This window comes from Notamacropus eugenii, chromosome 2 (assembly GCF_028372415.1).
Source record: "Notamacropus eugenii isolate mMacEug1 chromosome 2, mMacEug1.pri_v2, whole genome shotgun sequence".
NCBI classification, from domain to species: domain Eukaryota; kingdom Metazoa; phylum Chordata; class Mammalia; order Diprotodontia; family Macropodidae; genus Notamacropus; species Notamacropus eugenii.
Genome location: NC_092873.1, coordinates 375,109,037 through 375,121,624, shown reverse-complemented (window position 1 = coordinate 375,121,624; position 12,588 = coordinate 375,109,037). Strand labels below are relative to the sequence as shown.

At 45.8% G+C, this 12,588-nt stretch overlaps 3 protein-coding genes across 17 annotated transcripts in view; 1 reads left to right on the top strand and 2 right to left on the bottom strand.

The window, feature by feature from the left end:
- Positions 1-4,834, bottom strand: part of GGNBP2 (gametogenetin binding protein 2) — a 29,362-nt gene extending 24,528 nt beyond the window's left edge. For 3 of the 12 annotated variants that reach the window (XM_072646934.1, XM_072646937.1, XM_072646938.1), the window contains exons 1-2: positions 1,066-1,239; positions 100-328 (exon numbers count right to left, since the gene is read on the bottom strand). In XM_072646934.1, coding sequence (XP_072503035.1) covers positions 100-192 — 93 coding nt within the window. In that variant the 5' untranslated portion in view covers positions 193-328; positions 1,066-1,239. The other 9 variants (XM_072646928.1, XM_072646933.1, XM_072646929.1 and 6 more) reach the window with 8 other exon arrangements.
- A 918-nt stretch (positions 4,835-5,752) lies between these two features.
- PIGW (phosphatidylinositol glycan anchor biosynthesis class W) lies at positions 5,753-10,888 on the bottom strand. The gene is made up of 2 exons (XM_072646940.1): positions 10,469-10,888; positions 5,753-7,382 (listed from the first exon to the last, which is right to left on the bottom strand). The coding sequence occupies exon 2, from the start codon at positions 7,371-7,373 to the stop codon at positions 5,856-5,858; it is 1,518 nt and encodes a 505-aa protein (XP_072503041.1). The 5' UTR covers positions 7,374-7,382; positions 10,469-10,888; the 3' UTR covers positions 5,753-5,855.
- A 366-nt stretch (positions 10,889-11,254) lies between these two features.
- MYO19 (myosin XIX) overlaps positions 11,255-12,588 on the top strand; it is a 35,512-nt gene continuing 34,178 nt past the window's right edge. For 3 of the 4 annotated variants that reach the window (XR_011975296.1, XM_072646925.1, XM_072646926.1), the window contains exon 1: positions 11,255-11,388. The gene's annotated coding sequence lies outside the window, so the exon portion shown is untranslated. The remainder of the gene's footprint in view (positions 11,389-12,588) is intronic. The other variant, XR_011975297.1, reaches the window with a different exon arrangement.

Genomic DNA, 12,588 nt, shown 5'->3' with positions numbered 1-12,588 from the left:
CAGTGCGCAGCTCTGGGCCTGGGGGAGGGGGAGAGGGGGAACAGCTGCCAAGGCGGCGGAGGGAAGAGAGGAGGGGAGAGGCCCGGCCGGCCCGCTCACCGTGAGGGTGTCGTCTATGTAGAGGGGAATCTGCCTCCTCTCGAAAGGGAACTCCTCCTCCCCGTCTCTGCACACTGCCACCAGCCGCGCCATCGTCTCCGATGTGGCTGCCGCCGCTGTCGCCGCCGTCACGACCGCTCCCCAGCCGCTGCTGCCGCCGCTGCTGCCGCTGCCCCTGCCGCCGCCGCCGCCGCTCCTGCTGCTACTGCCGCCTCCTCCCTGCTCCTGCCTGCAACAGCCAAACCCCGCGAGCGTAAAGCGAGGCCGCCGCGGCGCCGCACATTCGCCACGGGGGGAGGGAGAGGGGAGGCCGCGCACGGACTCAGCGTTTTCCATCGCCTGATTCAACACGCTCGAAGCCAATCAGCGTCAAGAAACGCCCGAACCCGCCCTCCCCTCGCCTCCCTCCGCCTCCCTCCTCTTCTCCGCCCACGCCTTCGACCCGGCCTCCTGTCAGGAACACCAGGCGGCGGAAGAGACCCGCCGGAGAGGGGGCTTCCCCAGCCAGTCAGAGCCGCCGCAGTGCCGGGCCCCGCCCGTCCCAGAGTTCAGAGGCCAGCCCCTCCTCCCTTGGCCCGGTGGTCAGGCTTCCCCAGTCCAGGCTCGGCCCCACTCCAACACCCTCTCTACCCTCCCGCCTCCCGCCACCGCGCGCGACCCCCCTCCCTCCTTTCCCTGCCCTCCCCTTCCAGGCGCGCCCCCGCAAACCAAGCGCGCTCCCGCCCTGTCAGTCCCCATTCCCAGGCGCGGCCCCGGCTCGCCGTTGCCCAGCGCGGTCCCGCCCCAGGGAGGGGTCGGGCCCCGCCCCGAACCTCAGGGGGCGCTGGGGACGGAGTCTTCCCCATCCCCCCTCCCGAAGCCCCAGGCAGGGCGGGGGCTGGAGGCGTCCCGAGCTCCTCATCCCCACTCCCCTACTCAGTCCAGGCCCTAGCTATCTCTGCCTAGGACTCCACTCTTCCCCATTACCGGCTAACGAGGCCCGGGGCGGGGCCGGGCTGGGCTGGGCGGGAGCGCGGCTCTGAGGGCCGTTTCCTCTCCCGGGTCTGTCAGCCGCTCGCGCCGCGTGGGGAGGGAGGAGGGGAAGGGGGAGGGAGAGAGCACCGGGACAGAGGGGGGGGCTGGGGGAGGGAGAGGACACCTACCTCCCGGAGCCCCGCCCCCTCTCGCGAGATTCCCGCCGGTCAACGGCCGCGCGCGGGAGCTTCTCCTTTCGTAACCGGCCCTACCCGGCGTCCCCAACGGCCGTAGTTGAAGCTCGGTTCCCGGAGCCGGGACCTCACCTCTCACGTCCGCACCATAAATCTGTTCCGTTAAATCAGCCCAAAGCGGGAGTGGGGGGGTGGGAGCCGCCGACCGAGGCCAGACCAGGGGAGGCGGGCAGGCGGGCGCGAGGAGAGGCCGGCCCAGGCCGCCGCGGCGGCTCTGGGGCCTGGGGAGCAGAGAAGAGGGTCTGTGAGGGCAAAGAGATGGCGAAGGTGGTGAGTAGAGAAGGGCGGGGGAAGTGCAGGCGGGGGCGGGGCGGCGAGGAGGATTCGGAGCGTTGTGCTTTGGGAATGAGAATCCCTCCCTTGCCCCAGGCGCAACCCGCCTCCTGTTGTGAGGAAAGGTCGGGAAAGCCTCCCACTTCTCCCAGCTCCCTGAGAGCGTCAGCTCGGGGGAGTTTCCGAGCCACGTGGAAGGTGAATTGGCGGGGACCGTGGAAGTTGTCTCGTTCAAACTCTGATTGTTACCGAAGTGGACGCTGAACTCTAGAAGTGAACTGACTTAACCCACGTGGGGACTGGGAGGGAGAAGGGGTTAACTTTAGGACTAGGTCTCCTTTCGTCAGTGTCCCGAGGTGCCCTCCAGGGAAAAGTTCCCACCGTAACGAGCAGTAAAGGTGGTTATGCCAAACCAGGTTGGGGGGAATAACCTCGTTGCTTTTTCTGAGTAGGTCAGAGGAGCCTATTGGGTTAGTTTTAACTCGAGAAGGCAGAGGGAGGACGACCGACCCTTCTGGCCGTGTCTTGAGTAGAGCTGCCACGGTGGCAGCTTTAGTATTCTGCTTGCTGCTTTCGGAAAGAAACTTGGACTTTCAAGAGACTGCTTTAAAAGATTGTTTTCAGAGAAAAATCGGAAGTCTTTCAGGATAGACGCTATTTTACGCTATTTTAATAGTAGCTAACTCTTAAAGACATATATGAATCCTGGGAGAATAGCCTGAAGTTGTGATACTGACCTTTAAAAGCTATTTTGGTCATCACATGAAGTCTTAGAGATTCACAACAAAAAAAAAAACCTACGGTGCATCCTCAGCCATGTTGACTTATGACATTGTGTGGTCACTGTGGGGTGGGTGACATAGGCTGGAAGAAGTATTTTTCAGGCCTAAAGGTATGATTATCCAATAAATATTTGTGCTCTTTGGTGATGTATTAGAAGGACAGCTGGAGTGCCATGTGTTATTTTGTATGTATTTGCTTATGGGTCTACACGCACAGTAAGCTTCAAGAGGGTAGGGGACCTATCATCTAACCTTTGTTGCACACTTGAGCATCTAGAACAGTATGATTATTACTCTACAAAATGGCAATTTGGGTATGGTGTGCAAGGTAAAAACCAGAACGTTTTTTTGAAAAAGCTATCTGTAACTGTTAAGGTCTAGAGGTAATTCTGTCGAATAAAAAGCTATCACTATTTCTTTTAAGTTGATCTACTTATTTCAGTTAAAATTCTTTTGGTTGGTTGCCTTTGAAAAGGACAAGCTTCAGTATAGATGCTAATTTTAGTAACAGTACTGAACTTAGGCTAGTTGAAAAGAACATGGCCTCTTGCCCTAGAGACTTAATCTAAATTAGAAAAGGCAATTAAGATCTGGATTTATATCTTTGCTAAGACTACTAAAATTTCTTCACTCTGGTATTGCTTGCTTTCTGTAAATTGCAGTTGACTTGGCTTTTGGTCTACAGAATAGGAGCCCCTTACTGAGTACCTTGGACAGTTTCATATCCTTTAGGCATTCAATAAATACTTTTTGAATATTGAAGGAGAAAGAGTACTTGTTGGGTTGATTATTCTCTCAAAGAATAAGGTGCTAGAAATTAGGAGGGAGTCAGATGCTAGAAAAAAATTAATTAGGTGTAGCAACTATATTTCATTGATTACTGTATGCCACCTTGATTTCAAAGCAGCTTCTTACTTTTATTGGTATTTTTGGTTTAAATGACAAAAAAAATTATACAAGTTAAAAACCAAGTCCCTGCCCTTACAGAGCTTACAACCTAATTTTTTAATAAAAGAGCAACATCATAGTCATGCTTTGACCAAACATGGAGGGGAAAAAAGGCACATTCACCATTCTCCGTTATCCTTACAAATTGGATCAAAAAGAAAAATTTCAGTCTATAATGAACAAGATTGAGTGGCTAGGGAGGTATGGGGGTAGAGGGTAGAGAGGAGATAAGGCTGGCAATAAGATCAGACCACTTAACCACTATTAATAAAGATTTGTTTTAAATGGAGTTCTTATGACAATCATTCTGAATTTATCTCCTTGGAAGAGATTCCAAGTATTTGAGAGGTCATTAAGGAAAAACTACTCTTCCCTAAACTGTTTGAAAGTTCTCTTACTGTTTTATGTAGTTTTTTCTTTTGTATGCTTTGTACAATATTATGTGTGTCAAAATTCAAAGGATTTTAGATTTATACCTAGAAGAGAAACTGAAGTTCAGAGAGGTTAAGTAACTTCCTCAAGTTCAATTAGCCTTAATTATAAAAGACAGAATCAAACTCAGGTCCGTTGACTTAAAATAACTGCAGTTCTGCTGTCAAATACATTTAATAAAAATACCACAATGAAGTGCTGTGGCTAAATATACACCTCTTATTCCTCATCACACACTCCACTCCCATGACTATTAAACTCATTTTATATATACATATACGTATATATGCATATACGTATATGTACACATATATATATGTATATGTAAAATCTGGTTTAGTTGTAAACCAGGACTATCATATAATACAAGATCATATAAGAATCATTTTCTGAAGATCGCATTTAGGATGACATCCTAGTTTTGAAACCATATTCCTTCCTAAAGAATTCCTACTCTAATTTTCTTCCTATTATAATGTTCTTTCCGCCCTCCTTACAAATTATGCTTTTTGTTTGTAATATTAACTGTTAAAATATTGTGTTGTTTTGCATGGTAGTAAAATCTAACAGCAGAATGTGATATTACCTCAGTTGTCCAAATGTGTAGAATCTGTGAAATTGAGCTTTCTTTTTCATGAGCTGACAGTGGGAAGTTCTGTTGTATCTGTCAAAAATACATACACATTTCCCCCCTTAGATCTTAAAGAGAAAGGTTACTCCTGTAAGTTACCTGGCTCCCTGTAAACCAGAATCATCAAATGAGAGATCTGTGTATTATCCCTTCTGTTAGTTATGTAAGCTATTTATCAAGTTTTACTTACACAATTTTCTAAGTGAAAGGGAAAAAAAAGGCAATCCACTTTGATCTTTTCAAATTACGATTTCTTTCCATAACTGTTTGGAAATGTAAACCTACTTAGTTACTTTATTAGTTACCCTCCCCCTGTCATTAGGAGAGTGAAAGTGACTACTGGCAACAAAAAATAAACTCCTCAACCAACATATTCATTAAGTTATTGGATAACTTACTTTAAATTACTTTATAAAATGAGAGACCAACACGATTAGTGCCCCTCTGTCCTCCTCTGCTTCGCTATGAAGAGATTGGTTGTGGGTGCTGGGACTGTGACATAGACAGCAAGTGAACCAATCACTTTTCCCTGCCCTGCTTAATTTGCATATTGCAATTTTATTGGCTAAATGCCTAAATTCTTAATTGAAAATAATCTCTTGATGTGACTTTTATTTTTGTGGCTACATGAACAGTTCATTGAGTGGATCTCAAAGAAAAAAATAAATGCCTCTCAATAATAGAATAATTCAGGATATAAGTGAATTTCTGCAAATGTAAAACATATTCTAAATTGGTTGACATTGTATAAGAAATTTAAAAATAAAATGTATCTGAAATATATAGATTTTTATTCAGTGATACAAAAGGCCAATATGAAGTTACAATCTTTTGCAGTCAAAAGATTTTGCACAGGCCTATAAATGTTTTCAAAGGTACCCAGCTTTTATTTTTGGGGTGCGAAGATAATAATATTAAATCGTTAAAAAAGGATGTGTAAAGCCAAAGTTAGTTTAATTTAACTGGACTGCATTCTAGCTACCTAAAGACTCATTTCTTTTTCAGTAGGTAGTTATATCTGGAAGGAAAATATCATCTAATGCCTCATAATTACTTGGTATGTAAACCACACCATACAGTTATATCTATTTTTAGAGAACTTATTACCACCTTGTGCAATCTGTTCATTGCATGTCACTCTGTACTATGCACTTTAGAATACCAGTGCAAGTTTTGAATGATTGCTTTCTTACTTAGGCTAAAATTTGTCTTATAAGATTTTTTAAAATTTAAGTTGTAATCAAGGATCTATCTGCACCTTGACTGGAATTACCATCATTTATTAGGTAACCTATGAGGAATTTCAGAAGCGCTGCTTCATCTTACATCCAATACTATATGCAATGTTAAGGTATATCAAATAAATAAGAAACAATGCATGATGTTATACATCTATATTTGTGACAGTTTATAATTTTGAGGTGAAATTAATCATTGGGTTGCAAAAATTCATTAACATTTGTCATATTTTCACCCCAATAATCACCAGCATTTTACAGTAATATTCTGTATGTGCAGGACATATATAATCAAACAGTTACTAATCATGTATAGGTATAGTATAGTTAAAGTCCAAGAGGAGCTACTATGTAGAGTGTCAACAGTCATGTTGACCAAGCCCGTCATAATGTTCGTCAGCAAGAAGTAAAGTAATTGATTTCGATCAATGGCAGCGATTAAACAAAGACTTGGAAGCTCTCTCCTGTTTTGGTGGGCCAGAGGCTGTGAAGGCTTCTTATCTGTTTCCAGTGTCAGGATGAGATCCCAAGAACATGGCACAATAGCTCCTTTAATCAAGAATTTTGTGAAGACCAAAATCACATTACCTAGTATCAGCCAGCTAAGAAATGTTAGACTGTAAGCAACTATCCAAATGCAAAAGGCTAAATTAGCCATTTTTCGGGAAACTGCATCTACATATTTTTGACATATATAAAGAAACACAAGGAGAGTGGCAGCTGTCAATAACAGATGACATCCCACTTTGATCCAATCTCTGAGAAGAGGTTTTACCCTTAACACATATAATCCAGTCTGCACACCAGCCATATATATTGCCACATAGCCAAAGGTGGAGATGATTCCCTCACGGTTTGCATTTAGGAAACCAATCCTTGTGCCTTTGTGATCGATGCCATGCAAAATAATCATCCTAAGCTGTGCAAAGTCGAGAGACATTTGGTACAAGATGGCAATGATGACAGCCACAATCCAAGATTTATTAAGGGGAAAAAGAATCAAGAGTAAAGAGGCCACCACTTTTACTACAGCTAAGGTAAAAAAAAAGTTCCAATGAACTCCATATTCAGATAAATGTTCATGATAGCCTATGGACTTTACACTCATCAGTCGTCCTAGCCCCAGGACTACTAATGGCCAAACAGAGAACAGCTGCTTTGCAAGGTAATAACATCTCGACTGTTTGGCCCTGAATTTTCCTCTAACCTCTGGACAAATGATAGCATTCCCAAAAACAAAGGCTCCCACTCCCAAATCCATCAGCCCTGTTCCATAGAGCTCTGTTTTGGCATATCGTCGAGGATAAAGGGGAAAATCCACAGCCAGGATGTTGATGGCAGTGACCAAATTGATGTAAACACGGAACATAGTAACAGATGGAATGTTTTTGGAATCTACACTGATTTTCAGGAATGCATCAATGATTTTCTGGGCAGGTGCCCTGGCATAATAGGTCCTCTTGCTATATATCTTGTAGAACAACCATGCACCTAAAATAGTTAAGACAGGTGGCACAAGAAAGATCACAGAAGAAAGAATGGTGCAAGAAGCTACCAAGGGTACTACAAGTAAAGTAAAGTCAGTGAGGAGATGAACTCCCCATCTACATGAAAGGGTTGCATGGTGGAGTTGTGACAGAATGAGTATCAGACCTCTACACACAGTACAGAGAGGGGGCAAGGCCAAACTGGCTGAAATTTCCAGTAGGCTGGTTCCATTGAGGTTGCTGACAAAGGCCTCCTTCATTTGCCTTTGAGACATTTTTTCTTCCTATATAAAAAGAACACATGAGTTTATAAGAAAATTGAGTACTACAAAATTTCCATATCTATGAGGTCAAATTTTTACCATGATACAAGGAGAAAATTTGGAATTGGATAATTGAATGATAGAATCAGAATCCATCAGTTTTCACTCTCAGTCCAATACTAAGGATACTAAACTGCTATGAATCAAAAGGATCATGGATGGAGAGAGTTGGAAGAGAACTTAGGCCTTTTTAGCTCAAACCCCTCATTTTTCAGATGAAGATACTGACCGGTGAAATGACTTGCTCAGGATAACAGAACTATTAGTAAAGTAGCTGAGATGTGAACAGGCTGCCTGTCACCAAATCCAGTAGCCACTCCAGTTTGTCATCCTATTAGATCAATCTAACTCAACCCTGCATTTTTATAGATAATGAAGCCAAGGTCTAGAGAGATGAAGTGATTTGCCCAAGGTCACAAAGCTTGTTAGTGGTAGAACCACAATCAGAACCTGGTTTCCTGAGAATATTATCCAGGGAGTATCACCAAGTGATAACAATCATCAGAAAAGAAACAAGCTGAGATTTTCAATATTTTATAGATGTCCAATTTGATTTATAAGAATGTCATATTACCAGATAATTAGCAATCATAATAATTTTAAAATATTTTAATGATCCATTTCACAGCTACTAAGACCTCATTTTAAATTCTGTTCTGTAGCAAAATGCCTAAGAACAATTCAGGATCAACCCTAGTTAAGTTCCAGGGATTGTGATTTGTCTTTTGTTCTCAAAGAGGACCATGACATCAGGAAGATGACATGACTTGAAATTGACTTTTGAGTGAAGGAGGGCTGTGCAAAGTCACTAGCCTCACTTTCTCCTCCAGAGCCATTTGGGTCCAGTAGCTAGATATCAATCAGGAACTATAGATGGCCCCAAATGCAGTGGGAGACCTTGGCTCTTTTAAGCTAAGGTCTTTTCAGGTTCTGACTATGAGTGAGGCAATGCCCTTTCAGTGAATAGGCCTCTTTAAGAAGTGAGTCAGGGGATGGGCCCTTTTAATAAAAATTTAAAAAAAAAATCCAACTGGAAGGGGAAGATCCTCAGGGTTGCTGTCCAAAAGAGAAACAGTTACTATTTACATTCCTTCTGAGCCAGGAGGGCCTAAAAAATAACCATTAAGTTGTGCCTGGGCAGGAACCTGTTGCCCAATTCATGAGATCCAGAGTGAATTGGGTTTAAGGCTTGGTGTTTGAGAAGGAAATTAGCCAGTACACTTCAAGTTAACTAGGTGGCTTTCAGCCATCAAAAATTTACCTAATTTTTGGGCAGAACACCCTCAGGTAAGGGGAGAGGAGAGTATATAATATGGCAGTGTTAAATGCTAGACATTCCCTGAATGTGAACCTATATGATAGCTGACATATTTCACTATATGATAGTGAAAAGGATAACAAAGACTCAAAAAGATTCAGATTCTTTTAGTTCAAGATCCATACTGGTGTGGTAAAATTAGGCTTTCATTATTTATAAAAATTACTTCTAAAATCTAAAATAATATTTCTCAAGTATTTTTCAGCTTTAACATTTTGTGAATCATAACAGTACAGGTTTTGTACTTCAGGATATAGTAAAGGTAAATAAAAATGAACTAATTTTAACTCAATTATGTATATACATGTACATTACGTATTAGTAGGTACAGTCTATTCAGAAGCCCATGACAAGTTTTGTGACTTAGGGCAAGTCATGTTATATTTGTATCTTTTATCATCTGTAAAGTAAGGGAGCTAGACCAGATTTTTAAAGTCAAGCTTTCCAACGCTAAAAATAGGTATGTATATATGATATGACTGAAGTAATGAGGAATGGATAGGGAGTAGGTGAATAGAGCACTGGGGCCTCGAGTCAGGAAGACTTATTTAAATTCAACCTCAGACACTTATTAGCTGTGTGCCCTTGGACAAGTCACTTAACCTCTCATATGTCTCAGTTTCCTTGATTGTAAAATAAGGAATAACAAGGCACCTGGCATGCAGTACATGTCTATATAAATGTTTATTTCCTTCCCCCTATGAGAATGGGGTTTAGAGGAATCTTTATTCTTACCTTGATCTCAGGTTATATATTGAAGTATAGAGTATTGCTAGGCTTTACTATTTTTTAATGTAATGCATTCAGACAATCAGAATACTGGAGCTGAAAAGATCATCTTAAATCACCTAATCCATGACCAGATTCCAAGATTTTTTTTCTTTTAAAATCTCCAACAAAATCAAACCTGAGATTTGATAACCCCAAGTTTGGATCCACTTAATAGTTGTAAAGTAAATCCTAAAACGTCTACTAGTGAAACCACTATGAACCTCTATTCATCTGTAAAATATGAAAAGTAGTACTTGTACTACCAGCCTTACAGGGTAGTTTTAAAGAGCTTTATAAACCTCTATTAACATGAATTGTTATCTAGCTTTCACTGTACAAATTTTGAAAGTATCCAAAGAGAATCAGGCATCTATTGAAGGGTTTTATTTGGCCTTTTCAGGTTGGCGATTTTCAGCTTTTAACTTTTTTTTTTTGTAGGGAGAGTAATTTTATTAAATCATGCACATCACGTGGTTGTGTAGTTTAATCTGTATTCCAGAAATTCTATTGTACTTTAGATTTAAAACAATTATTTACTTTTAAAAGTGTAATTCTAAAGCATTTCGGAACAATATTTGCAATATCCTATGAACAAGAGGTGCAGAGTACCACTGACATACAGCGTTCTGTAGGAGAATAGCTTCCTCGTCCAGTAACCTTCTGAGTGACCTTGAACAAATTTTCACTGCCTAGCCCCTCGGATTCTTCCTCCGTGAAATGTGGGTGTTTTACTAGAGGACTTCTAAGGTACCTGTGGCGCTAAATCCTATCTATGACCCTCATCAATAAAGCTTTTTTTTAATATGATCCTGCCCCCAGTCTTGGTAACTGGACCCAAGAAATACGCAGCCCCCTCCAAATCTTGCAGGGCTGACTGGGTCCCCAGGTTCACCAGCACACACCCTCCCGTCCAAGCACACGGGTTCGAACCTCCACCAGCCCCATCGGCAGCTCTGACCTTTATCTTCCACAAGTGGGTTAGGCTTAAGCCCGGACTTTTTTTTCAGGGGTACCAGGGACTGGATGAAGGAAAGCGGGGAAGAGGAAGGACCTGTAGGCCCTGGGAAACACGCAGGAAAAGCAGCCGCCGACTAGAAGCATCCTCTTCCCGGGGCTGGGGCACTGTTATGCGAAGCCTTCCCTTCCGTAATTCGGCTTTCGACCGCCGGAGAGTCAGCCTGCTTGTCCAGATCGCCCGATTCCACACGCTCTCTGCAGAGCAGGGAGGTGGGGAGGGGGGATCTCCCGCTTCTGCTCTCTTCCTAGAACATCCGGTCCGGATTCCCGCCTCGGAGCGCGCGGATCTGAGCGAGGCTAGGACGGCGGAGGCCGAGAAGCAATGCCACCGAAAGGACCGCGCAGCCGCAGAGCCTGAAGTGAAGTCCAGAGTCCTAGCCCCATGCCCGCCTTTCGCAGGCCAGGGGCGGGCTCGGGAACTCGACAGGGGCGGGCCCGGGGGGCGGACCCAGGCGTCCAGCTCGCCTCCTACAACACCCGAGAAAGCCTCTCCTTTATGCCTAGTCTATCACTGGCTTCGGACAGGTCTCAGACGCGCTCCTGCTGCTCTTCTCCTGGGACTCAAGGGCTCTCTTAACCTTTCTCCTCCTTCACCTCATCCCCTTCAGCCATTCCCGCGGGTCCTGCTCCAAGATAACCGGCTCCCTCTCAGTCCTCTCATCGGGAGCCTGGGTGCTGGGAAGGCCACGTGCGCCGCCCGCCACGTGGGCACGCCCCGCCTGGAGGCGGGGTCTGCCGGCAACCCCCACCCCACCCCCGCTCAGTTCGTTCGGACCCCTCCCCCAGCTCCCTTAGCTTTTTCCCACCTGCGTCCCCGCCTTTTCGGGGGTCAAGCGAATGCCGGCCGGGACTATGGAAGCGGTGAGTGACCTCTCGTCCCCTCCCCCGGCCCCACCGGGAAGTCTCCCTGTCCCTCCCTTGGGCTTGAGGAGGGGGTAGGGGAGTGGAGAGGCCGCGTTTCTGGGATTGACTGGGGCATGGGGGAGCCTCTCCTGGAGAGCTTGGGGCGCTCCCTTTCCTCCGTGGTTCTTTGTTCCTTCTCTGCCCCAGAGAGCTTGAGGTCCCTACTGGAGCCGAACACCTTGCAGGGTCGTCTCTCCCCCTCACGGTCCAGGCCGCCCCAGGTGTGTGGGGTGAGGGTCGGGGGGACATCCTAGCTAGCCCAGATGGGGGGGAGGGGCTGAGGAAAGCCGGGCGTTGCTCCGGGATTCCCACTGGCCGCGGGAAGCCGGGGCTAGGGGCTGCAGGCACTGAGAGGCAGGAGATCGGACTGTGGAGGACACCCTCCTCCGAACCTCATCCAGGTGCTTCCAGGAGAGCTGCGCCCCGGCCCCAGGCACAGCCCGTTGTCTAGACCCGGGCTGGATGGAAGCCTCAGGGCCGGGCCAGGGTCTCCTTCCCCCCTTCCCCCGCCCTGCCCTGTGTCCTGGAGGCTGTGGCCTCCCCTGATGGAATCGCTGCCCGGCCTGGCCTCTTGGAGTTCTTTCTACCCAAGCCAGACCAGTTGGCAGGGAGAGAGGTGTCTGACTCGGTTTGGCTGCCCCTTGTCCTTGTGCTTGTCCTTCAGTGATTTTTCTTTGCCTACAAGGAAAGCGCTGAGGGTGACCTGGCGCTGCCACCCTGCTCGCGTAGTCTTCAGATCAACCAGGAGCAGGGAGAACCCAAGGAAGCTCCCCTGAACTAAAGGTTTAGTCAGTGGGTTACACATAGAATTAAGTTTGACGCACCCAGCACCCCCGAAAGGTAGGCTGGGCTAGGGGAGAGACTGCTCAACTTGGAAATGACGAAACCGGCTCCCGAGTCTAGCCCTAATTCACGGTCTCGGGAAGGAAGGGATCAAGACCCTGGCGTAGTTATTGGCTCGTCCGCCGGGAATAGATTGTTTAATTGGGCTGAGAGGAGGAAGGTGTGAGGGGAAGAAGCTGCAGTTGAAATTGCTGGATCCGGAGTCCAGAGGAAGGTCTCAGCTCTGCCACTCTACTCACCACCTTGGGAAAATCACTTAACTGTCTTGGACTTCGGCACTGTTAGCTTTTAAAAATGAAAGAATTGGGGTAGATG

Coding starts and splice junctions, on each gene's coding strand:
- PIGW (XM_072646940.1), bottom strand. CDS start 7,373: ATGTCTCAAAGGCAAATGAAGGAGGCCTTTGTCAGCAACCTCAATGGA.